At 38.6% G+C, this 24,080-nt stretch overlaps 1 protein-coding gene across 4 annotated transcripts in view; it reads left to right on the top strand.

The window, feature by feature from the left end:
• fibcd1a (fibrinogen C domain containing 1a) overlaps window positions 1-24,080 on the top strand; it is a 158,687-nt gene that overhangs the window by 72,117 nt on the left and 62,490 nt on the right. For all 4 annotated transcript variants that reach the window (XM_079897233.1, XM_079897232.1, XM_079897230.1 and 1 more), the window contains 3 exons: window positions 1,541-2,020; window positions 18,602-18,767; window positions 19,051-19,187. In XM_079897233.1, coding sequence (XP_079753359.1) covers window positions 1,544-2,020; window positions 18,602-18,767; window positions 19,051-19,187 — 780 coding nt within the window. In that variant the 5' untranslated portion in view covers window positions 1,541-1,543. The remainder of the gene's footprint in view (window positions 1-1,540; window positions 2,021-18,601; window positions 18,768-19,050; window positions 19,188-24,080) is intronic.

Genomic DNA, 24,080 nt, shown 5'->3' with positions numbered 1-24,080 from the left:
CTATAGGTCAGTTAAATTACTTATTTTATAATGTCTTTTCAGTGTCTTTATTATTTGTTTTGTTTTGTTGTTTTTGATTTATTAATCAGCATATCATGTAATTAATTTATTTGTTTCTCAAATGATAGCTCTAATATATAAAGTGTTTTCAGTGTTCTGAAAATATGTAGGCTATAGACATAACTCAAAAAGATAGGAAACATTTTGAATTGGATGATCGGGGTAAATTATACATGAAAACATATACATGTCTTATGTTGTTCTGAAGTGCAATACTAAATGAAAAAATATGATCTTTAAACAGAATAAGTAAAAACTACAAATCACAATCCTGTTAAAAAATGTACAACCCCGGCTCTTAATGGATTTTGTTACTTTCTTGAGAATGGGTGAACATTTTCACCTCAAAATCATACTGTCACTGCTGGAAAGGGTTCAAATATGCAGAAAATGCTAGAAAACTGAAGAATGTGCAGAACCTGGATGACTTTTCTGAAGAAGAGTAGGCAGTTTAACCGCTCAGGACAAACAAGAGACTCATGAACAACTATCACATAACATGCAGTAAAAACAGTTGTCATCCAGGTAACAACACACGTTATTAAGAATCAGGTGTATGTAAACTTTTAAACTGGTTAACAATAACAGTAATTAGAAAAAATAACATGCAGGTTTTATGATCCATTTATCTAGCACATTCTGCAAGGTTTATGTAAATGTATGCATATAATTTATTCTGATTTAAAGTCCCAGAAGTCATAATGATGATGTGAGCAACTTCATATATTTACATTATATATTAGCCCTAGTACAATATAACAAAGAGCAAAGGATACACATTATGTGTAATTGATGCTTTATCTGTTTTTATATTTCTCGTTCTCCCACAGTGAATATAGTTTATTTGCTTCTTAAACCAGTTAAATGAGTAGCATTTTAGCTTTATAGTGATTCAAAAAGCAAATGGTGCACCAAAAATGGAAATGTAATTACAATCAATATCAGTTTGCTTTCGCCATCTCCAGTTCTGAAAGTCTGGGCTTAGAGAAAATCCTGAGTTTCCTGCTGGTTGAGGTTGCATGTATGCGCTGTGAATACTATCATACTGACTTAAATTATCTGGAGCGAGGGATGGCGATTAGGTCTTAGGCAACCGGGCAAATACATTTCATTTTCCCGACTTTTATAAACACCTTTGTGAAAAGCCTGAATTTATGCATTCAGGAGTCTTCAGGTGTTACATAATGGCAGATTAAACTTTCAAGAGGCATCTCCATGCATGTTTAATGCTCGACAGGGATTTTTAGAAATTTGTAAGCTGCAGTTGTGGGAAACCTACTTTTGAATCTGTGTTATCAGTGTATGTCAGATTTGATATGCCCTCCTGCAAGTTTAATCAGTGCAGAGTATTATATATATTAAAAAAATCCATCCATCTATGATGTGCTGGTCATTTTAATGCTTCTTTTGAGACATGTTTTTATTTTTTTTTGTATACTAATGCATCTTGTTCTGTGTCTTTTTTTCATGCTCTCTACAGAGGATGAGCTGTAGCTATCTCCTATGCACCATCCTTCTCTTTGTTGCCGTGTTACTGGCTGTCACGGTAACCGGGATCATCCTTCTGATGAACCATTACCAAGCGCCCAGCGGCCCCGATGGCCCCCCTCTCATCAGCACTAACCAGGATGAGGCTAATGCCCTGGTAACCATCGAGAGAGGCGACGGCTCCCGCATTAACATCTTCATTGACCCCAACTGCCCCGACTACAACAATAACTTCCTACGTCTGGAGGGCGTGCAAACCTCACTGCTGCACTCTCTCACCGACCACGACACTGATCTGAAGTCAGTGAAAGGGCAGGACCGGGCTCTGCTTGTTAAACTGGCTGAGGAGGTGGCCAAACTGTCCGCCCATGCCAGTCAGCTGAAGATGGAGTACAACGCTCTGAGACAAGGCCAGGGCAACATTGGACAAGAGCTCAGCACTCTGCAGACCGAACAGGGCAGGCTTATCCAGGTTAGTTTGAGAAATGTCACTTGTGCTCCAAGAGCAGGCCTGACGAATAGGCCTGAAATGAATTTTGTCCCTGTAGTCATAGCATTATCCACAAAGCCAAATTCCTGTCCATACCAAGTCTGAATTTCTGGCATGAAGAACTTGCAGAACGAGATTTTAAAATACAATGCTGGGAGAGTTCACAAAGAATGAATGGCGCCGTTGATAGTGCTTTTTGCATTGTTTTAGTGCCATATTCGCTAAAGAAATTATTAGGTAACAAGTTAGGTAAAAGTGTAAATGCGACCACATTCACTCTCTTTCAGGCTGGTTCTGGGTATGAGGTTGTTGGGAATGCTGCACACTGTGTGATCTGGCATACTTTGCGGGGACTTTGCGGCATTGCCCAACTACTTCTATCCAGGTACCTGATTCGGAACTTTACATCACTCATCTGGATATATGTGTTGTGAATTAATTAGAATAGAAATGTTTAATTAATTATCTTTAATAATAACAGAAACAGTTTTGTCATTTACAAGGTTGTTCAGCTAGAGAAAAGTCTACCCATAATGCATAGGGGGCGAGAACACGCAGATAGAAAAAGAGAGAGAAGAGAAATGAGATTTACTCCATGTGTGTGCGCTGTATATATGTGTAATCCTGTTCATAAACTTCAGTAAACAGTTTGTTTCATTTTAATTCAAGTCGTCAGTGGTCATTACTGCTTGTTAAGGAAGAAGAGACACGACAAACTTTGGTGCCGAAACCCGGGATACCTTGCAGGCAACATCCGAAATGGTGGAGTGACTTGAAAGACTACTCAGAAAACGGAGAGCTGTATGCGGTTCCACGATTCCGTGGTTTCATGCAACTGATTAAGTCAGGTAATTCCAAAGACAGTCAGAGCTATCACAAACCATGTAAAAGACCAGAATGAAGCAGAAAAAGCATCACATGCCGTCAGCTGCAGTACTGCAAACCACCAGTCAAAGGATACAGAACTGTCTTTTCTGTGACAGTGCAGCACACAAAACAGAACTGTGTCCAGGAACTGATATTGCTGCACGAAAAGTAAAATTGATGAAACTGGGACGATGCTTTGTTTGTCTTGGGCCGAAGCACATTGCAAGATTCTGTAAGGCCAAGGTGTGCTGTAATGTGTGTGGAGGCAGACATCATAGTGCTGTGTGTGAGAAAGGAGAAACAAATACTTCAGACACTGACTACAAAGATGGTGTAGTTTCTTCATTTGCTTCACATTCTGTTAAGATACAGCCCAATAAACAGAACGCTGTGCTTCTTCAGACTGTAAGAGCATGGGCAGAATGACCTGGTGGACGTAAAAGCATTCGCTGCTTAATGGATGGGGGCAGTCAGAGAAGCTTCATCAGTGAGAACACAGTAAGAGCTTTAAAATTGCCTGTGACAAAGCAAGAAACGTTTACTCTTCATACTTTTGGCTCTGCAGCACCAGTAACATCAAGGCGCAACACAGTGAAAGTCATTCTGCAAAGCATCTGGAACAAAGAGCAGAAGGTGGAAGTAGAAGCACTCGAGTGCCCCAAGTGTGCACTGCTGTGATGAAGATTCCAGGTGAGCACATTCAAGCAGAGTTGAAACAAACTACCCAGATCCCAGCACTTGTGATACAGAGTTGTCTATGCTGATTGGTGCAAACTGTTATTGGCATATAGTGTCAGGCCAAGTGGAAAGAATCACACATGCACTTGTGGCCATTGAAAGCAATTTTGGATGGTCAGTGCAGGGCCCAGTCACAATGTCCAGTGTTTCTGACACAGCATGCATGCACATACAAATTAATGAAGACACGCTGGTCTCAGAACGCCTGAAAGCCTTCTGGGAAATAGAGTCCCTTGGCATTACCATGCAGCAGACAGACAGACATGTTTGAAAAAATAACTCAGTACAAAAAAGGGCGATATGAAGTTGAGCTGCCATGGCGACCTGACAAACTAGAACTCCCGGATAACTACAGAATCGCAAGGAAAAGATTTGAAGGACTTTTGCAGTCAGTCAAAGTTGCAGTCAGAGGTAGTGTTGTATCACAGATATAATGAAGTTGTGAATGATTATCTTGAGCAAAGCATCATCGAAGACGTGATGGAGGATGGATCATCTCCAAACGCTGTAAAGTATTACATGCCTCATCATGCTGTTCTTCGGGAAGACAAGGTAACAACAAAGCTCAGAGTATTGTTTGATACTTCATCACATGACATTGGCTTTCCATCACTAAATGACTGTCTACTTACTGGTCATAACCTGAATCCAGATCTGCTCAGCATACTAATAAAATTCAGACTGAATGAGACTGCATTTCTTGCAGACATCAAGAAGGCTTTCTTGCAGATTTCTCTTGCTGAGAAGGACAGAGATGCAGTGCGGTTCCTCTGGCTCACTGCACCATCCAATGAAGACGCAGGTGAGAAGGTGCGTGTGCTACGGATGACGAGAGTGGTGTTTGGGGTGTCCCTTAGCCCTTTCCTTCTGGCAGCTACAGTGAGAAAGCATCTGAAGGAATATGAAGACCAACTTCCTGAGGTAGTAAAGATAATAAATGAATCACTTTATGTTGATGACTTAATCTCAAGTGCAAGTGATGTCGAAAATGCCTTCTCCATAACTACTGGTGCAAGGGAGATTATGTCTGCAGCTGGCATGGACCTTTGCAAGTGGACAACCAACTGTGATGAGTGAACCTGCAGAGGAGACATAATCTACGCATGGATCAGTGCTGAACGTACTAGGCTTGGTATGGAGAACTAAAACAGATTAATTCGTCTTTGACCTGACTGCACTGCTGGATGCTGTAGCTAAAAGAGAGAATACTAAAAGAAGTGTTCTAAAGCTCTCTGCTCGCATATTCAACCCAATAGGCGTTCTTACCCCATTCACTGTGCGATTGAAATGCCTTTTCCAAGAGATGTGGATATGAGGCCTCGGCTTGGATGAGGAGCTGCCCACAGATCTTGCACAAGAATGGCAAGAATGGTGTTCAGACCTTACACAGATCCACCACATACACATTCCTCGTTGGTATGGAATAAAATCAGTGCACAGACACGATGCATATCAACTCTACATGTTTTGTGATGCAAGCGAGAAAGCTTATAGTACTGTAGCTTATCTGCTACGAGTAGCTGATGATGGAGCAAAGACCACATGCCTTGTTGCTTCAAAGTCCAGGGTAGCCCCCCCGAAGAAGATCTCACTGCCTCGTCTTGAGCTGATGGGAGCAGTGATTGGAGCAAGACTAGGAAACAGTCTGTTAAAGCCTCTGAATATGGAGCTCCATCAAGTTCATATGTGGAAGAAATTTGATGATTGTGCTGTCCAATTCGCAGTCCAGCTCACAAATGGAAACAGTTTGTGTCAAACCGAGTGTCAGAAATCCAGTCTTTAACCAATCCTGCAATGTGGTCTCACTGTAAAGGCAAGTTCAATCATGCAGACCTTCCCACCAGAGGTCAGACTGCAGCTAACCTGAAGGAAAGTGAACTGAGGTGGAAAGGACCTTCATTTCTGACTGCACTGAATCTATTGGAAGAGACAGATGAAGATCAAAGCGATGTAGATGTGACTAGTGAGCTAAAGCAAGGTCAGCAGATCATCGTGCAACTCAGTAGCGGCAGTGACGAAAAGGGAATGGAACCTGTGCTGGATTTACTGAAGTACAGTAAGCTGAAACGAGTTCTGCGAGTCAGTGCTTGGATCAAGCGGTTTGTGCACAATGCAAGTTCAAGCTCCAAGATGCGAGGTGAGTTGACTGCTGATGAAATGTTTGAAGACGAGAAGTACTGGATAAAGGTTACACAAGGTAGCAGCTGTAGTCTTGAAATCAATTTGCTGAAAGCTGGTAAGACCCTGAACGCAGATTCAAAAATCAGAGACATAAAACCTTTCCTTGACGAAGATGAATTGCTCTGTGTTGGAGGCAGACTGCAAGAGTCAGACTTTAGTTACTGAGAAAAGCACCCATGGATTCTGCCAAACAAAGACAGATATTGTGAGCTGCTGGTTCAGCACAATCATGAATTTATCATGCATTCTGGTCTGAGAGACACACTAGTGCAAATTAGAAGTAGATACTGGATTTTGCGAGCCAGACAAATTGTGAAAAGTATTCTGTCAAAATGTACTGTGTGCAAAAGATTTAAAGCAAAGCCCGCACAGCAGGGCACTGCTCCGTTACCACGAGACAGAATATAAGAGACCCCCCCCCCCTCCCAATCTGAAGTAACTGGCATAGACTTTGCAGGTCCACTGTATGTGAAGAATGATCATGCACTATGCAAGGCTTATGTTGCTCTGTTCACATGTGCTGTCACTAGAGCAGTGTATTTGGAGCTGGTTTCAAATCAGTCAACAGAAAGTTTCTTGTTAGCACTCAAGCTATTTGTTTCCAGAAGAGGGCTGTGCAAGGTCATCTATTCGGACAATGTCAAAACCTTTAAGAGAGCAAACCAAGACCTTAGTGAGCTGTGGAAAGCCATCAAAGATCCACAAATTCTGGAATACTTCTCAGGGAAGGGCATCACTTGGCGTTTCATTGTAGAACGAGCAGCCTGGTGGGGTGGATTTTGGGAGAGGCTTGTAAGGTCCGTGAAAACGAGCCTGAGGAAAGGCATCACTCACCTTTGAAGAAATGTCTACACTCCTTGCAGAAGTAGAGGCCACACTGAATTCCAGACCCCTCACCTTTGTCCACAATGAGCTTGACGAGCCGCAGCCACTAACGCCAGCACACTTCTTGGTTGGTGAACGACTCACTTCACTGCCTCCAAAACCATTTCCGGCAGACTATGATCATCCCACTGTGAGTAAAGAGGATATGACAAAAAGGTGGAGATACAGGAACCGACTCATGACCAAGCTGTGGAATCGCTGGAGGAAGGACTATCTACTGGACCTGAAATATGCACGTTCCTGTAACACACAGAAACCTACTGAGTTGAAGATCGGTGACATTGTTCTCATAGGAGATGCTAACATGCCGAGACAAACCTGGAAATTAGGAAAAATTGAAGAGCTGTTTCCAGGCCGAGATGGCAAAGTTAGATCCTGTGCTGCTGTGTTAAAGAGACCCATTCAGTTGCTTTATGCATTAGAGATTTAAGATGATGAACATTTGTTCATGGGGGGAGGATGTTGTGAGATAATTAGAATAGAAATGTTTAATTAATTATCTTTAATAATAACAGAAATAGTTTTGTCATTTACAAGGTTGTTCAGAAAAGTCTACCCATAATGCATAGGGGGCGAGAGCACGCAGATTGAAAAAGAGAGAGAAGAGAAATGAGATTGACTCCATGTGTGTGCGCTGTATATATGTGTAATCCTGTTCATAAACTTCAGTAAACAGTTTGTTTTATTTTAATTCAAGTCGTCAGTGGTCATTACTGCTTGTTAAGGAAGAAAAGACACGACAATATGCTTGGTTATAATGGAGCAACCCTTTAAATGTGGTTTACCATCTGCTTTCCATTGGCAGTAATGTGTTAAAGGGATGGTTCATGCACCCAATAAAATGAAATTCCTGTCATAATTTACTCACCCTCAAGTTGTTCCAAATCTGCATGAATTTCTTTCTTCTGCTGCACACAAAAGAAGATATTCTGAAGAACCAAACTGATGATGAGCCCCATTGACTTCCATAGTGTTATTTTCCATACTATGTCAATGAGGCCCATCAGCTGTTTGGTTACCGTCATTCTTCAGAATATCTTCTTTTGTGTTCAGCAGAAGAAAGAAATTCATGCAGGTTTGGAACAACTTGAAGGTGAGTAAATGACGACAGAATGGTGATCCAGCAAAAGCTTGGTTTATTCAGAAGCTAGGTGATTTTTTTAACTGTTCAAATTCTGAAGAAATTCACTAACCATTTGATTTTTTAATTGAATTTTGCCATATATATAGTATTCATATTTACTTGTAATTTGTATATATTATTTATATACTTATTTACAATATTATTATTTATTATAAATAAATAATTTGTTAATATATATTTGTGTGTGAATATAAATATATATATATATATATATATATATATATATATACACTTTTTTTTTTTAATTAACAGGGCTCAACATTAACACTTTTCCGCTTGTCCGGGACAAGTGTAATTTTTAAGGGACAAGTAAAAGAGAATTTTACTTGCCCGACCGGACAAGTAGCCTGATTAGAACATTAATAAGAAAAAAATAACTAGGAAATCACTAGTTGCCCTTTAAAGGTGCATATATTTAATTTTAGTAGATTTAATTATATCAAAGCTGTTTGAACACTGATGAGAATATTGCTTCAGAATAAATTATATTTACAACACACACACACACACACACAAACAAATCTAAGCAACTGTTTTACTCGGACAAGTGAATGACAGAATTACTTTTCCGAAGTACAAGCATATGAAAAGGCTTAATGTCGAGCCCTGTTTTTAATATTTAAAGTATCTAATGCATGCCAAGGCTGCATTTAATCAAAAGAACAGTGAAAATAGTAATATTGTGAAATATTATTACTTTTTAAATGAACTTTTTTTCTATTTTAATATATGTGATGGCAAAACTGAATTTTCACCAGCTATTTCTCCAGTCTTTACTATCCATGATACTTCAGAAATCATTATAAAATTCTGTTTTGGTGCTCAATTATTAATTATGTGATCAGTATTTATAATGGTTCTTAGTATGATCAAACAGTTTTTGCTGCTTAATATTTTTTTGGGATACAAACCGTGATACATTTTTATACAGCACAAAATATACAGCAGGGTTGTGTGGCATTCAAATTCCTCAAATTCTCAATATTACCCAACTTTGAAATATATTGTGCGTCTGTTTCGATAACTAGCATCTGATTTCATGTGAACAGACCTTGACACCTTCCACATGAAAACCAGATTTTGCTGAACTTTTTACTGATAGCATATTTAAAATAGTTCGGTTCAACTTCATAAGCACCATACTGCTTGCCTCTCCTTCACCTGTCATTATGTTAAAGGCTTCATCAGCACCGTCTGGATTGTCAAGATGGAAGAGTGTAGGAAAATCACAAGCACCATTACTCACAATGTCCCACAAGCTCCCACTTTATGACCTTTTATGAGTGTAACACTCGCTGATTACAGAAGACGAGAGATTATTTATCCTTGACAGTAATTTGAGCCTGAAATACTAAGGTTTCTCAAACATTCAACAAATCTTCCAGTGTTTACAAGATACCATTTCTCTCTTCTGCCAATATGGTGTCGGCATACTAAAGCACTTTATGAGCTTTTCCCGCGTGATGAACGGCTCTTTCTTTATTTCTTTCTCTTTTCTTTTTTTTTCTTTAATTGAAACTTGAGGGAAATGACTCGCCTGTGAACTAGCGGGGGATTGAGCTCACACTACGCAGCCGTATGCCAACATCCCCACCAGGCACACACACCTCATTTTCACTGTGCATTTGAAGATGAGATGACAAAACGCGCTGGAGCTCAGTGGTCAAACAGTGGAGGACTGTATTTGATGTGGCAGACCACACAAGGACATTATAGTAGAGAATTCAATCAACCACATGATGTCTGTATAAGAAATATAGACCCATTTGAATGTGCTCGACTGAAATTTGCATGTTTTATATCCAAAAATAATATAACATAAATATTACAGTTGTTTACATATTGTATATATTTGAATGTGCTTTTTTGAGATTCAGCTGTGTAGCTTTTCAATGTTAACCTTTTTACTTTTGCTATATATATATATATTATATTATATTAATATTATATGATCATATTTTATTTCCAAAATATTATAAAATATATATTATATACAGTTGTCTCTCTCTCACGCATACACACACACACACACACACACACACACACACATATATGATATACATATATATGGGGAAATTCAATGGATTCACTTTGAGCAGAATAGAACTAAACAAATGAAAAACCGACCCATAACAGAAAACAAGCATAGATTACCTGTATGTGTATGTATAATATATGTTATTATATACTGTTATATTTGATCAAAACAGCTGTTACTATTTTGCCCAGTATAGCATAATAATTCAATCATATTTAAGTACATTTTTGTTATAGGAATATCTTAATGATCTACTAATCATCTAAACAGTCAAATCCCTTGTTAAATTGTGTAAATTATGGCGTAATTGTCATTTTCTTTTATATTTATCAAAGTGCCGTAGGTGTCCTGTGTGTCTGCTATGTGATAGCATCATTTCAGACCTGGCTCTGGAGAGCAGGAGACAGAATGAGAGACAGATGGGATCTGCGGCCCCTACATTTAGATCAGCGTTTTATGAATTCAGCCAGTAAACCAGGGCCATGCTTTCATTACATTCCCTCGGCCAGACAATAAAAACACTGCGCCATCAATAGGGATGATTGGGTTGAGAGAAGGGGGTTGTGTTCCACAGCCTTGTGGAGTTTAGACTCTACAGCCTGGTAATATCATGGGAACTTTTTATTATTTATCACAGAGTCAGTGATAACTTCATGATATGGATGGATTTCTCAGCCCAAGGGACGCACATGCTTGTCGTGGTTAGGTTGATGGGAGCTATAACCTGGTTTGCACACACTCTCCTTGAAAACCACTGGATAAATCTGAAAGCAAATATGAGGCCATTGAGTGGAATTACAAGAATACAGAACGAGCGTTCTGAAGGGTAATTTCAAAACTTAATTACAGGTATACCATGATATCCTGAGCTCATATTATTAGATCTGTCTATAACCTGTGTTTAGCTTAAATGAAATGCAATATCTGCCCAGTGCTTACTAAAAAATAGTGGATTTGATCATGTTATATTAAGTAAGCTCTATTAAATCTTAATAGGCCTCATTAAATTTATCTTTGTCAAAGGTAATTTTTTCTATGTGCAGACATGTAAGCTGTCACAATTATGTTCTGTCTAGTCTGCACCTGTTCTCGTTACTTTAGTCCCTGATTAGTTTACCTTTCTCCACCTGTGTCTAGTTAGTTTCCTCATTTCATCCTGTGCATTTATACTCCCTGTTATGTTCAGTCCCTTGTCACTTCTCAAAAGTGGTTGTTAGTTTCAATAAAAACTGTAGTTATCCTCATCTTCGTCTTTTGCCTTCAATGACCACAACAGCGTTACATAAGCTTTATAAGTGATTAGTCAAACATTATAGAGAAAATTGCTCCTTTTGTATGATTGGCCTGATATTCAGGCTCAGTTAATTGGTGGTGACATTACCCGGTTTTCTGAACAATCAGGGTTTTTGAAGTAAACATCTCTTTAATTTTTTTAAATATTGTGTTTAATTCCCAGTGAATATATGTTAGTACATATATATGAATATGTTCGGTTAGGGTTAGCCGGGTTAGGTTAGGGTTAGCCTAACCCTAACCATATTAGGGGTGGAACGGATCGCAGTTGATCCGTGATCCGTACGGACCAGGCCCCACTGTTCTGCACGCATGCGATTCGCGGATTAACTGCTAAATTTAACCATCATAGAGTGAAAGTTTATAATTTGGACATGTTTTGTCTTGACAATTTACACATTCAAAGAATTTGAAACGCTGAAGATGAGGCGAAAATCAGGACTCGCACGTTATCTGTGCGCACAGCCGCACGCACCTGAAGAGAGAGAGAGAGGCGTGTTTTAGACAGTGCTCAAACACCAAATTGAATCCTCTTTCGCGTTTCCTTGCCCTTGAACGGACACATAAACACAAAATTATGTCAAAATATCCATCTAAATGCCCGCCTCGGCAAGTACTCTCGTTTATGTCATAAGTGAACAGTTGAGAAAGAATCCGGATGTTTGTCAGTTTTTTTCGGTCCGTGCAGTCGGTCTTAAATTGACAGCACACACCTAATATTCCTACTGTTGTCTGTGTTATTAATATTAAGAAAACAACAAATTACAACTTTATTTTATGATCCGTTCCACCACTATATGAATATTTTGAAATAAACCTAAATTATAATGTTCTTGCTTATAATCAATGCATATTAACCAAGTGTCGTAAATGGAGAAAATTAATGGGAAAAATACATCTGGAGCGAAGGCTGCTGAAAAAGTTGGTAGTATGAGTGTTAGGCAATCTCTTTCATTTCTATTATTGCCACTAGTGGTGCAGAAATCAGACTATTTACTTTTGATCAAAAGAAGGTTTATTTCTTCCAGTGACAATGGAATTGCTGAGATGCTAAGTAAATCTATCCTGAGGGTCTCTTTGAAGGATGGATAAAGGTTTCTTTTGTGGATCCCAAGGTGCCAGCGATCTGACTCGGCAAAAGCCCTGGATCTTTAATGAGGTTGGCTGAATCCAGGCCTCCTTAGTCATTATCCCACCTCAGTGCTCCCAAAAACTAGAACATGGAGAACATAGTGATGCATTAGAGGGAACATGCCACTTTTATACCATAACTTCTACAGAATGTGCCCACTGTGTAACATTGCACAAGTTTGCATGCTTTTAATCTGAATATATACAATGAAGTCCAAAGCATTTGCTTTTTCATTGTTGAACCTTATTGTATATGATGCATTAAATTCAGTGGTTAATCACTATATTTCTATTGCAAAGTCAGCTCAACGTTTTTTAAATAGCTGCACTTTAACTTTCAGGATATATAATTTGTCTCCGGCATAGTACCTGCCATCTCCCTCACCCCATTTAGACTGGAGTGCTCACAACTAGGTCACTGCCACGGCTGCAGAGCTGGCAGCACATCTAAGGTGGCAGGAGATCAGTAGCATGCATTTGGGGAAGTAGTTTGCGCCTCACTATTCCACTTTAACAGCATCTTAATACAGTTGTTCAGTGTGTCATGGGTTTAGTAAAGGGCAGGTAAAACTCATTTGTTCCTTCAGGAGAACTTATTAATCCAGCTACAGGACCTTATTAGAACTCTCTTGTTAATTATGAGCATAGACTCATTAGAGCAGTTGCTGTGGGAGATTGCTCTGCGAAGAGAGGAGCTCATGGCCTTTCTACCTTTACGATAAACCTTTGGCAAAGAGACCACTTTCTTTTGTCCTTTTGCTTTAGAAGGTGGGAGCAGGAAGGAAATGTTGACTCATCTGTCAGCCAGACTTTGAAATTAATACATGCTGACACTTACCCTTTTCTCCTGGCAAAATCGCATCTGTCGTCTGCCGCAAAATGGAAGGATGGAAAGAGCTGGTTCGACTTTTTTGTGATTGTTGTTATGCCTGGACAATGACTTTGTTGTCATTTATTTAATTGTTTAATTATGCTTTAACTCTTTTTAAAAGTATCTTAAACTCTCTGAGAAGAAATGTAAATTTTGTCGTAATTTACTCACTCACATGTCAAATCACACATTATGTATATTTACAGTATGCAGGGCTTGACATTAACATGACAACATTTTTCAATTGTTGTCTTTTAAACGTACAATATGTCATTTTTTTTCGCCGCTAGGGGTCGCTAACCTCTTACAATAACAAAGGCGTAGTTTGATGACGCAACATTTGCTAAGAATTATGGATCTTGTCGTCAACGTCAAACTGATCTAATAATGTTTATGGATGAGTAAATACATCGATGTTTTTAATCATGACTGTGATATGAAGCAGGTCGGGATTGCTAAGAGAGACACATGCGACGCGAGTCCCGCGGATATAAAAGGAATATGGACATTTCATTCTACCGAACTACACACGCAGAATTACTACTCACAGGTCAGTTTATTCGACAAATTAAACTTGTGAGGTAACGCAGCGCTATTTCACTTGGTCTAATACTACACTATCACACTAAACTGCATTTGAGTGTGTTGAAATTTATGTTATTCTATGTGTTGGTTTGTCTGTATGAGACTAGCAGTAAGCTGGATCAACATTAGAATAACATACAGATCATATTCTAACATTTTATCATTGTTAAACTATATAACATTCATTAGTTTTATGTAAATGTGCTCACCTGTTTAATAAAGTACATGTAGGAGCAGTCGAAGTCTCGGACGTGGAGCTATCGGCATCTCGAAAACACCGCGCTGATATTGATTCTCGTTTTAGTTCTCGTTTTTTATCCAAAGTCTGCTTGCCATGGTCCATAATGTTTGAACGAAACAACAACAGCGTGCAGATAGACATTAGGAACTACACAGCTGTCCACGTCTGTCGCCTTGGTTACTATCAGAGGGCTCTGGTTACTATGGCAGTACGAGCGGAAACCCGGGAGAACGCGAATATGACGCCATTGACGGCGAAAAACGGAAATAAAGAAACGTGACGTGTCTTCGTTTTAAATTACAAATTTCTCCTGGTTTGAAAGTTGTTGGAAACAGTCGGGATAATGTAAGTACACAACTAAAAAAAAATATATAACATACTGTAGATATAGTGATTTTTGCTATTTTTAAAGCAAAAAAAAATTACATATTGTACCTTTAAAAAGGCATCTGAAATAATAAACTAATTGCTATCTAGTGTTGTCAAAAATATAGATTTTTCGATACATATCAATACTGTAATATCTGAAACTCTTCCGCAGGATACACAATACCAGTTCACGCTCTCTCATCTCTCCGACAGTGAGTGACACAAAAGACGCGTCCCTTTACTCACTCGTTTCATTTGCTCCGGATGAATATTGTTGGTGTTACAAGGCTTGAATTTTGGCGAGGGATTGCATGTATTGAGCATAATTTTACTCATTCCCGCAGATTTTGTGCTCACACCCAAAGTGTGCACATAAAGACAAGTATATTGGCTAATTGTATAATGGGTCCGTGCGTCAGGTCTTAAAGTGACAGCAGCCTAATATACCGGTTGCCAAATTATGAGAGAATATTAAAAATATCTAAATGGCAGTTTTTCCATATGGTATCGATGTCAAAACTGTGGCCAGTGAAAATGCTGAGTAGCTAGTAACTTTGAAAAACCACTAGCCACAGTGGCTGGCGAGCAAAAGAGTTAAATGTCAAGCCCTGTATGCGTATACAGTTGCTGTAGAACCAGAGATTTGGAAATGAATGCTCAATCTATGGGAAAAGTTCAGTTCACTTGAGTGCAGGATCTTGTGTTTTTCCGTCATTTGCATACTAAGAAAGTTTTGATGTGTCAGCAAGCAGTGCAATTTTTCCCTTCGGTCTCCTCCTGTTCGATTGTGCTTATTAATCTTTCGACTTTGATCTATCATCAGTCATTTCCAAAACTGAGAGCTGTGTTCCAAACTTGGACGCATACTCTGTTGGCGAGATTATTGATGATACAGAGTCTTGCGGAGGAAGCGTGTTCGAATATGTCTATGATTAATGAAAGCCCCTCAAACAGGAAGCAAATTTCTTTCAAATAATGTTTATGCCATCGATGTTCAGGTCCAGCCTGGAGATGACAAATGGCCCAGGCGGCACTTCTTTAAAAGAGGGGCTATCTGTGTCTCTTTATCTGCTAAAATGTTTTGGCATGAGACTCTTAACCTCAGTTCATTTCCCTCTATCATCTCTTAACACGTTTTAGAGCGATGGAAGTAGACAGACGTTGGGTAGATGTGCAGTCAGTGGGCGCTAATGTGCCTGGTTCCATGCCGTGACATTGGCTGTGTTCGTAATAGCTTACTACCAATCTGCTCTTGCTATTTCTGCAGTATGTAGTACAGGTATGTATTATGGGCACAGTATTTTTCTGTACGCATAGAATAACTGCATGACCTGCTACATTTGCCTCATAAACCAGTGTTTACTGTGGGAAATATGATACCCCACAATGCAATGCTCTTGACATTTACAGTGTGATGCACAATCCTGTAGTAAAATAATCTTTTTCTTGTCTCATTCATTTATTTGAATGGCCAAATGTTATGACATTTTTACCAAGTTTTCTAAGATGATAACAGATGCAAAGTGATGAGGTCATGTAGCGATAATAACGACTTGTGTACATGTATATCATTTACTGATTGAATTCAATTGAATCTGCTAGTATAAGAATCTTCTAGCAAAATCTAAATATATTAAAGACATGCTTGGTCTTTTCCTTCTGTTCTTGTCCTTGCATGTTTCTTCTGTTTTGCGATATGTTTTTCCTGTAATATTGAACAGTATGTTAGCGAACTCATTAATTCTCATTCATGTCTTTAAGAGCAGGATGGCTATGACCTTTCTTTTAATATTTTAAAAAATGAGTGTCCTCCTTGCTTTTCTTAAATAGCTTGACTTTTCAACTGTCTGATTCTGTTTGGACATGCACAGATAAAAATGAATGTTTTGTAACTGTGGATATTTAAAATAATAATTATAATAATAATAATACAAAAATACTATTTAAAAAAAATAAAATAATAATAATAATAATAATTATAGGTTTATTATTACAACCATATTATTGTCATTAAAATAAGAATGATAATAATAACAAAACATTATATAATAATAATAAATTATATTAAAATTAAACTAATTATTATTACATTTACAATAATAATAATAATAATTATTATTATTAATGTAATACTTTTTTATTATTATTATAAACATTATTATTATTATTATTAATGATAATAATGTTATTCAATACAATACAATGGTTATTCAATACATAACCATATAATTATCATTAATAATAATAATTGTATTATTTTTATTTTCTTGTAACAAAATGTATAATAATAAAAATAATGTTGTTGTTTTGGATAAACAAATTCATATCAGTAGTAATAATAATAATAATTCATAAAATAGGTAAATAATATAAATAAATATTAATAAAAAATAAGGTGTTTGCATGCCCCCAAATTCTAATAAATACAGGTTAATGCCAAATGTTTTACATTTTTGAGAAACTGGAATATTGATGTGTTTACAATACAAATCTGAGCAAATTCTGATTAATATCTTGTGCATGTAAACTGTTTTTGAAACATTCATCATGTAATCATGCCTACTGTTTCACATACAGTTTAAAAAAATAGAAGGCGTTACAATTTACAGTATTCAGTAAGTTGTAATGTTCTGTTCCAAACACAGCCATTGAAATTGATAGTTCAAGGTGAGTTTTGAATAGCTGGATCTTTTAATTTGTAGTTTCCTGCTGTGTTCTTTAATAAAAGGGAGGCAATGTTTAGAGTACAAGTGGTGACTAAGGTCTTGCGTCCTGTCGAGTGCATGCCATGAGGTTCGAGCCATTGAATAAACGCTAGAGCAAGGCATGCATTGTACTTTTGGCGACATTATGTTTTCATGCGTGTGACGTTTTTCTTTTGATGCTGGACAGGCCTTGTAATGATAAACGTTAAAGTGTTGTTGCTATGGCAGCGTGCCGGAGCGAACCAGTGATCATTGTGTCGAGAGCTGCGAATGATAATGTCCCAACCATCCACACAGAAAGTACATAGTGCGTCAGCCGTCATCAACTTCAAGCGTCTGCACGGACACACCAACACATTCAGCTTGCAGTGCTGTCACAGCGACATATGCGCACACGCAGACTTGTTAGCAACACACTCACAAAGAACTTGATGTTTGTTCACACCCCAAAGGAGAGCTTTCATGTGTCATAGGAAAAAGGCTTCACTTTAGGACTAATTTTTGCTAATCACCAGCTGAGCTTCCTACATGCCCAAGTGCCACATTGAGTCATGATATTAGATGTCTGCAACACAAAGACTTGTCCTTAGAGAAAGGCGTAGTTTGCCTCACTCAGAAAGAATGAAGTTTTTTTCTTTCTTTTTTTTATCGAGGTGACCTGAGCGGCTTTGCTGATGCAGGCAATAAAGAGAGCTGTCTGAGAAACTTAAACCGAGTGGCTTCCAGACCCACTGGCCGTGAGCCCGCTAAACCGAAGCACTATCAGTGTTGTGCAGCATAGAGCACCTGTTACTTCACTGCAGAGCCGAGGACCACATGCTGATACAGAGACTTCATTGTTATTATTGTTTAAGCCAGGCTTTTAGGAAAGGCATGGAAATGCCAAGAAATCATGAAATCAAATGATTTCAGCGGCAAGCAATATCTGCACAAAAATATTAAAGGATTAGTTCACGTAATTTACTCAGCCCCCCGTCATCCAAGATGTTCATGTCTTTCTTTCCTCAGACGAAAAGAAATTAAGGTTTTTGAGGAAAACATTCCAGGATTTTTCTCCATGTAGTGGACGTCAATGAGGTCCAACAGTTTGAAGGTTTCAATGCAGCTTCAAAGGACTCTAGATGATCCCAGCCGAGGAATAAGGGTCTTATCTAGTTTAAATATTAAATATGTTTAAATATAGTATTTTGTACAATTATATAAACAGTATTTTAAATATTGAATTAAATATTGATAATTTTCTAGATTTCTATTTTCTAAATAAAAAATGTAATTGTTTAAATTGTGGAAATGTTTAAATCTTATTTGCCATATGAAAAGTTTCACAAAGCTCTTTTGGTAAAGTGAATCAATACAAATGTGGCAGCTGTGCCTCGAACATTCTAGTGCTCTAAAGTATTTGTCAGGCTGATTCAAACATGTGAGTACGCGAGTCTCTGAGAGATTTAGTAAGAGAAATGGATCATTTGTTTTATCCCTTTGTCCCTCAAACTTTCCCTTGCTTTCTCTCTCCAGCTGCTGTCAGAGAGTCAGACCAACCTGGGGAAAGTGGTGAACTCTGTGAACGACGCGCTCAGCTTCATGCAGAAGGAAACCGGAAACATCAAGAGCCGTCTCAAGGCAGATCTGCAGAGGGCTCCGGTTCGCGGCGTCCGGCCCAAGGGCTGCGCCGGTGGAGAGGGTAAAAAAAACCTCCTCATTAGCCACATATTCTCAACTTTCCAGCCTCGCTAATGAGCCCTAGAATGGTTTCACACCTATTCCCTCATAAGCTTTCTAGCAGTGTGAAAGAGACATGCCACTGCTTAGACACCAGGTGCGAGATGACAGAAGTCTTGAAGCTTTCTTTTCTCACACCGTACCTTGAACAAGTTTCTCAAAAAACTAATAGAAAAACAAAGAAAAACGGATGGCTTGCCGCTTAATGTGGATTGATGATGCTGGTATGTCCTATCTTCTGTCAGGTTCCAGACCCAGGGACTGCAGTGACATCTATGCCAGTGGGCAAAGAGAGGATGGTATCTACTCCGTGTTCCCCACACATTACCCAGCAGGCTTCCAGGTCTCCTGTGACATGAATACTGATGGAGGCGGATGGACGGTGAGTCGGTTCCCAAATACGGCAATATTCTGACATTGTTTCCGGTCACCTCTGAGCTGTTTTTTTGTTTTGTTTTGTTTTTTGCTATATATATCTGAATTAACTGAACAGCCGTTGGAATGAAAATCACTAGTAATGAGTCACTCCATTAGGCATTGACTTGTTAAGCGTACGCTCCCACGCATTAGTAAGCAGGTCACAGATATGCGCATGAATGCATTCGCATGCACAAACACGCTTCAAACCGATGTTTCACAAGTTTACAGTTCATTACAGCTGCTGCATACGAAATAGACAGAGCAAACTATCTTTTCCGAGGGCATTACCTCCTCATTCGACGCACGCGGAAGAGTTTTAATTTCATGGTCTTTTGAATAAAAATAAAGATAAGACGTAGGACTGGCAGTGTATATATCATGCAACGGTAGAAATGTGTCAACCGGTAAAGATTCTGCTGTGTGCATTTAAAAGAATCTGACAAGCAGAAAAGTATAGTGTACTCTAGAAAATGTGTCCCAGAAGGGCGCTTCCGCTGTAGACAGATTTTTTTTAATTATAATGTGATTGATTTAGTTTTGGTGGTTTTGCTCTGACTTCTACAGCTGTTACGAATAATCGTATTATTTGAGTCATCTCGATTTTATTATTTACGATGTGATGTGGTCTTGGATTGTTCCGTTCTTCGAAGCTCATCTCGGAGTTTGTCAGCAACGGGTCTGCAAACTCAGGTTTATTGAACGTAAACAGGATTAAATTGTGGCTTATAAGTGGAAGTCTGATATTGGAAGTCTGCCAAAGCTGCTGCTATGCTCTTAACAGAGAAGCCTGTTTAATTGTGGACTGTAATAATAATTTTTTAATAATTGAAAATATATAAATGATATTTTACGTTATAGCAGTAGGACTTATCAGAATCTTGTATTCATTGCGAAGTTGACAGGATCATTTATAATGATATTTTATTTATCAAGAAGTCGTCGTCTTCTGTGCGCTTTCCAAAGTGTAAGAGATGCAGATGTAGAACTTTTACTAAGTTTATGCCATGTTACTGAATTACAAATGGAGTTATTTTTTATTTAAAGTTCATTTAGGTTCATTAACAGTGCGGATGTTGAGATATCATGGAAAAAATAACTTTTAGTATGCGCTTCTTGTTTTGTCCCTTTTGACAGGCTTTCTTTGATCTCATAAGCCGCTTTCCGACCAAGTAGTTACAGGAACTTAGTTCTAGGAACTGTCCACTTCTAAACAGTTCTAAGAACTACTCTCCCCCAAACTCGGTTTTGCTGTTTGCGTTCGCACTGGCCAAGTGGCCATAGGAACTGGTAAGAGGGGTAAGGGAGTGACGCAAGCACGGTGACTTTTATTTTGACAGCGCGACGGACCTTTATTTTGGCGGCGCTGAGAACGCCAGAGCAAACCATGCTCGCATTCTCTGTGTTTATTAATTAGCGATCTGTCTAACAACAGTACTGTTTAATATGTTATTAGATAGAACTGTTATAGAAAGTAGACAGTATATGAAAAAAAGGTTATTAGCCTATGCCGTGTGGTTGATGTCCAGTGTTGCTAGCTGGGCAGATAAACAAAATCACTTGGTCCCCTCAAAGTTGCGTTGGATTTTCTCTTCAGCATAAAGGTTTAGAGACCCATCTATCACTGTTTTCCATGTTTGTATAGTTAGTTTCTGGAGTAAATATATAGGCTATAATCTGTGTGTTTACATTATAGCTGTTTTAAAAATGGTGGGTGCTGGTGTTCCGGGTGCGTTCTGTCAATCAGCGTACACTAACGTCACGGGTAGTTCCTATAGTGCTGGTTTAGACCCTACCAGAGCCCGTCTACGGAGAGCCTTGGCACTTCCTATTAGCCCCATTGTATCGATCTTGGTTGCAGTTCCATTAGAATTCCACTGGAGGTGATCGCGGGCGAGTGCAGACTGAATGGGAGTCTATGGGGCTAGACGGCTAAATGTGTCTCTTTCACCCAATTGCCGTTGAGAAATCTCAGATTTTATTGTAGGTTTTGCAAGTTCAACATGGGTTATAGGTCGAAAGTTGAATGAACGAGTACTTATTTCTTTTCGATTTCTTACAGGTTGAGTTGTTGTTGCCCATATCACGCTAGCATTCTGCTAATGACGTCAGCATTCTGACGTCATTGACATTTTAAAAGACTTTTTAAAGCAAATAAGTGACTCTAAAAAATCTAACACCCAGCAATGTGTAATTTCTTTGCATCTCCTTTCGAATACAACATTCAAATTACTAGACAAAAAATTATATCCTGAGAAAAGTGGATTTTGAGGGTTTTTCGCCATAGACCTCCATTCATTCTGCACTCGCCTGCGAGCGCCCCCGCATGGACAGAGACGTGTTACTGCAGCCAGTCCAGAAACCGGAAGTAAGCAGAGTGCCAATTCTCTTCCTATTAGACATTCTCTGACCCTACTCTGAAGTAGGACCTAAATTAGTTCCTCCAAATGGAGTTCCTAGAACTAAAATCGTTCCTAGTTCCTGCGGTGCGAACACGCCGACATCCGGGTACTTTAGCCAATAGTTCTAGGAACTGTGAAAAGGTTCCTCCGGTCGGAAAGCGGCTATAGTCCCTTTCTGGTTGTTTTAAATGACTTGTTTAATTTCAGTAAATCCACTGAATTTTACTTGTAATTTGGTTATATGATTTTTTCAAATAATCTTAAACTTTTTTCAGTTTGTTGCCAAGGCAGCATCTATCTTTTTCATTTCAGTTTTTTAAGTTTTTAAGTTTTTCATCTAATATTTATATATTTTAGTTTTAGTTTTAGTTTTTAGTTTTTAGTTTACTATAATATCCCTTTTGGGATGTGAACATTATTTTCTTTGTCTGTAGCACACTGTGCAATATTACTCAAACAGTGATATGAGGTTTTGATAATGCTGCACACTGCAAATATGACAGGTATTTAATAACCTGTACAGTGTATTTTTCTATCATCATAATTAAAGACAGACCACTTTGTGAAATTGCAATTATAGTGGAACGCTGTGATTGCTTCAAAGCTGCACATTTCCATGTCTTGCTTTTAAGACAGCATGTTCAGTCATCTTAAGAATGCTCTAATCAGTTCACAGGGATGACTTTGTATGGTTGTTGTCGGATAACTTCCTTTTTTAAAAACAAGTGGCTTTAGATCTATTTAACATTTTCAATCCTTTAAGCGTATGAAACAGAAAACAGCACTTTGTTTTAATTAAATTTAGTGCCATTATTTGTAAGACTAACTGATTGGACTACGTGAAACGTATCTGATGATGAATAATTAAAAGAGCGCTGTTACCGCCGTATCCTCATTTGTTCGATGTCCTCTGAGAAGATTCTTTGAACAATACTTGGGGAACATCACAGGCTTTATGTAAGTCTGTATTTGTATATGCAAGGCTACTGCAATGAAAGAAGATACGATTTCAAATAACATATGGTGTTACTAAGACTTTGACAAAACTAAGCAGTAAAAGGAAAGAAGATATGTGATGACGCAGCGTCTTTAAGGTCATCAGTCTCTGAATGTGGACAAGGAGACAAGGAGTTGTCCTTGTGTAACGAACACAGGCACGCATTTTCCTCCGTTGCGATACAAGTGCCAGAACATGTATTTTCATATTTGCTCTCTCTGGATAACATACATGGTGTTGAAAAGGGTGACATATTGTATTCCCTGATTACAGTCAAAGCTGCTTTGCGGCTGCGAGAGCATTAGCGTGCCGGGAGCGCTGGGAATCTGAAGAGGCAGAAAGGAACTGTTACATGGAATTAATAGATCCAGCGCCCCTATTCATCATCTGCGGCCTCCAGCGGTTTTTGATGAGGATGTGGGGCTTTTCTGCTGGTACCGGAGTAGATCAGCCGGGTCACGGAGAGGGGTGCTGGGGGAGAGGGGTTTTAATTTCACATGCTCGGACATGCACACAATTCCTGCCACGGACATTCCCGGTTAGCTGTGGAATGAGCTGTCCTCTCTCCTCCTCTACAAACGCTTGCTCTCTGGTGTTTTATTAAAGGAATAGTTCAGCCAGAAATGAAATTCTGTCATTGTTTACTCACCCTCATGTCGTTCCAATCCCACATGGTGTGTTTTTTTATTCTGTTGAACAAAAAAAAAAAAAAAACATTTTGAAGGATTTTTATGTAGCACTTTTTATACGACAACAGTTCATAGTAAGTGTGTGTCAAGCTCTGAAAGGAACAAAAAAACAAAAGCACCAAAAAAATGTGTGTTGTAGACTTAAATTTCAGTATTTTTCTGAAGTTTTTCTCTAAATAAGATTTAGAATATAGAGTTCCTATATAGCCATTAGTCTAATTCCAACCAGTAATTTGCATGCTACAAGACTGATTTTTTAAAAAAAATCTTTCTAACCAATTAGTATGGTTAGAAGAAGAATAACTCTTCTGGCCCTGAAGAATCATTCGTTTACAGATTGTTAGACTGATCTTCTTGGTTAAGTTCGCTTTCACAAGGCAACCATTCAAAGCGTCCCAAAATGTGTTTATGCAAGTTACATGCGAGTACAACTGTACTCTTATTGGTCAGAGTTTTCTCTGCGTCATCCATCAAGAAGATGATTGACAAGTTCGCTCCATGAGCTTATTGTGGCTTTATTTGTAACTGTTGAGACACACGCAAACACTATACGAATGTAGCTGTCATTCCCGCTGTTAAATTATATACTGCATTCATATTAATACTGCAGCAAATTCAAACACGCTCTCTCTGGATCTCCCAGTGCTGTCTAGAGGTTAACTGTGCCAAGACATACGCAAACAGATAGGCAGGAATCAAGGCTTCATCGGGACAGCATTCTTGCATGGAGAGTCACAATTACACAACATTTTAAGATGAGGAGGTGCTCT

Source organism: Squalius cephalus, assembly GCF_949319135.1.
Source record: "Squalius cephalus genome assembly, chromosome: 16".
Taxonomy (NCBI): domain Eukaryota; kingdom Metazoa; phylum Chordata; class Actinopteri; order Cypriniformes; family Leuciscidae; genus Squalius; species Squalius cephalus.
Note: the sequence above shows the minus strand (reverse complement) of the source record. Positions and strands in the feature narration are given on the sequence as shown.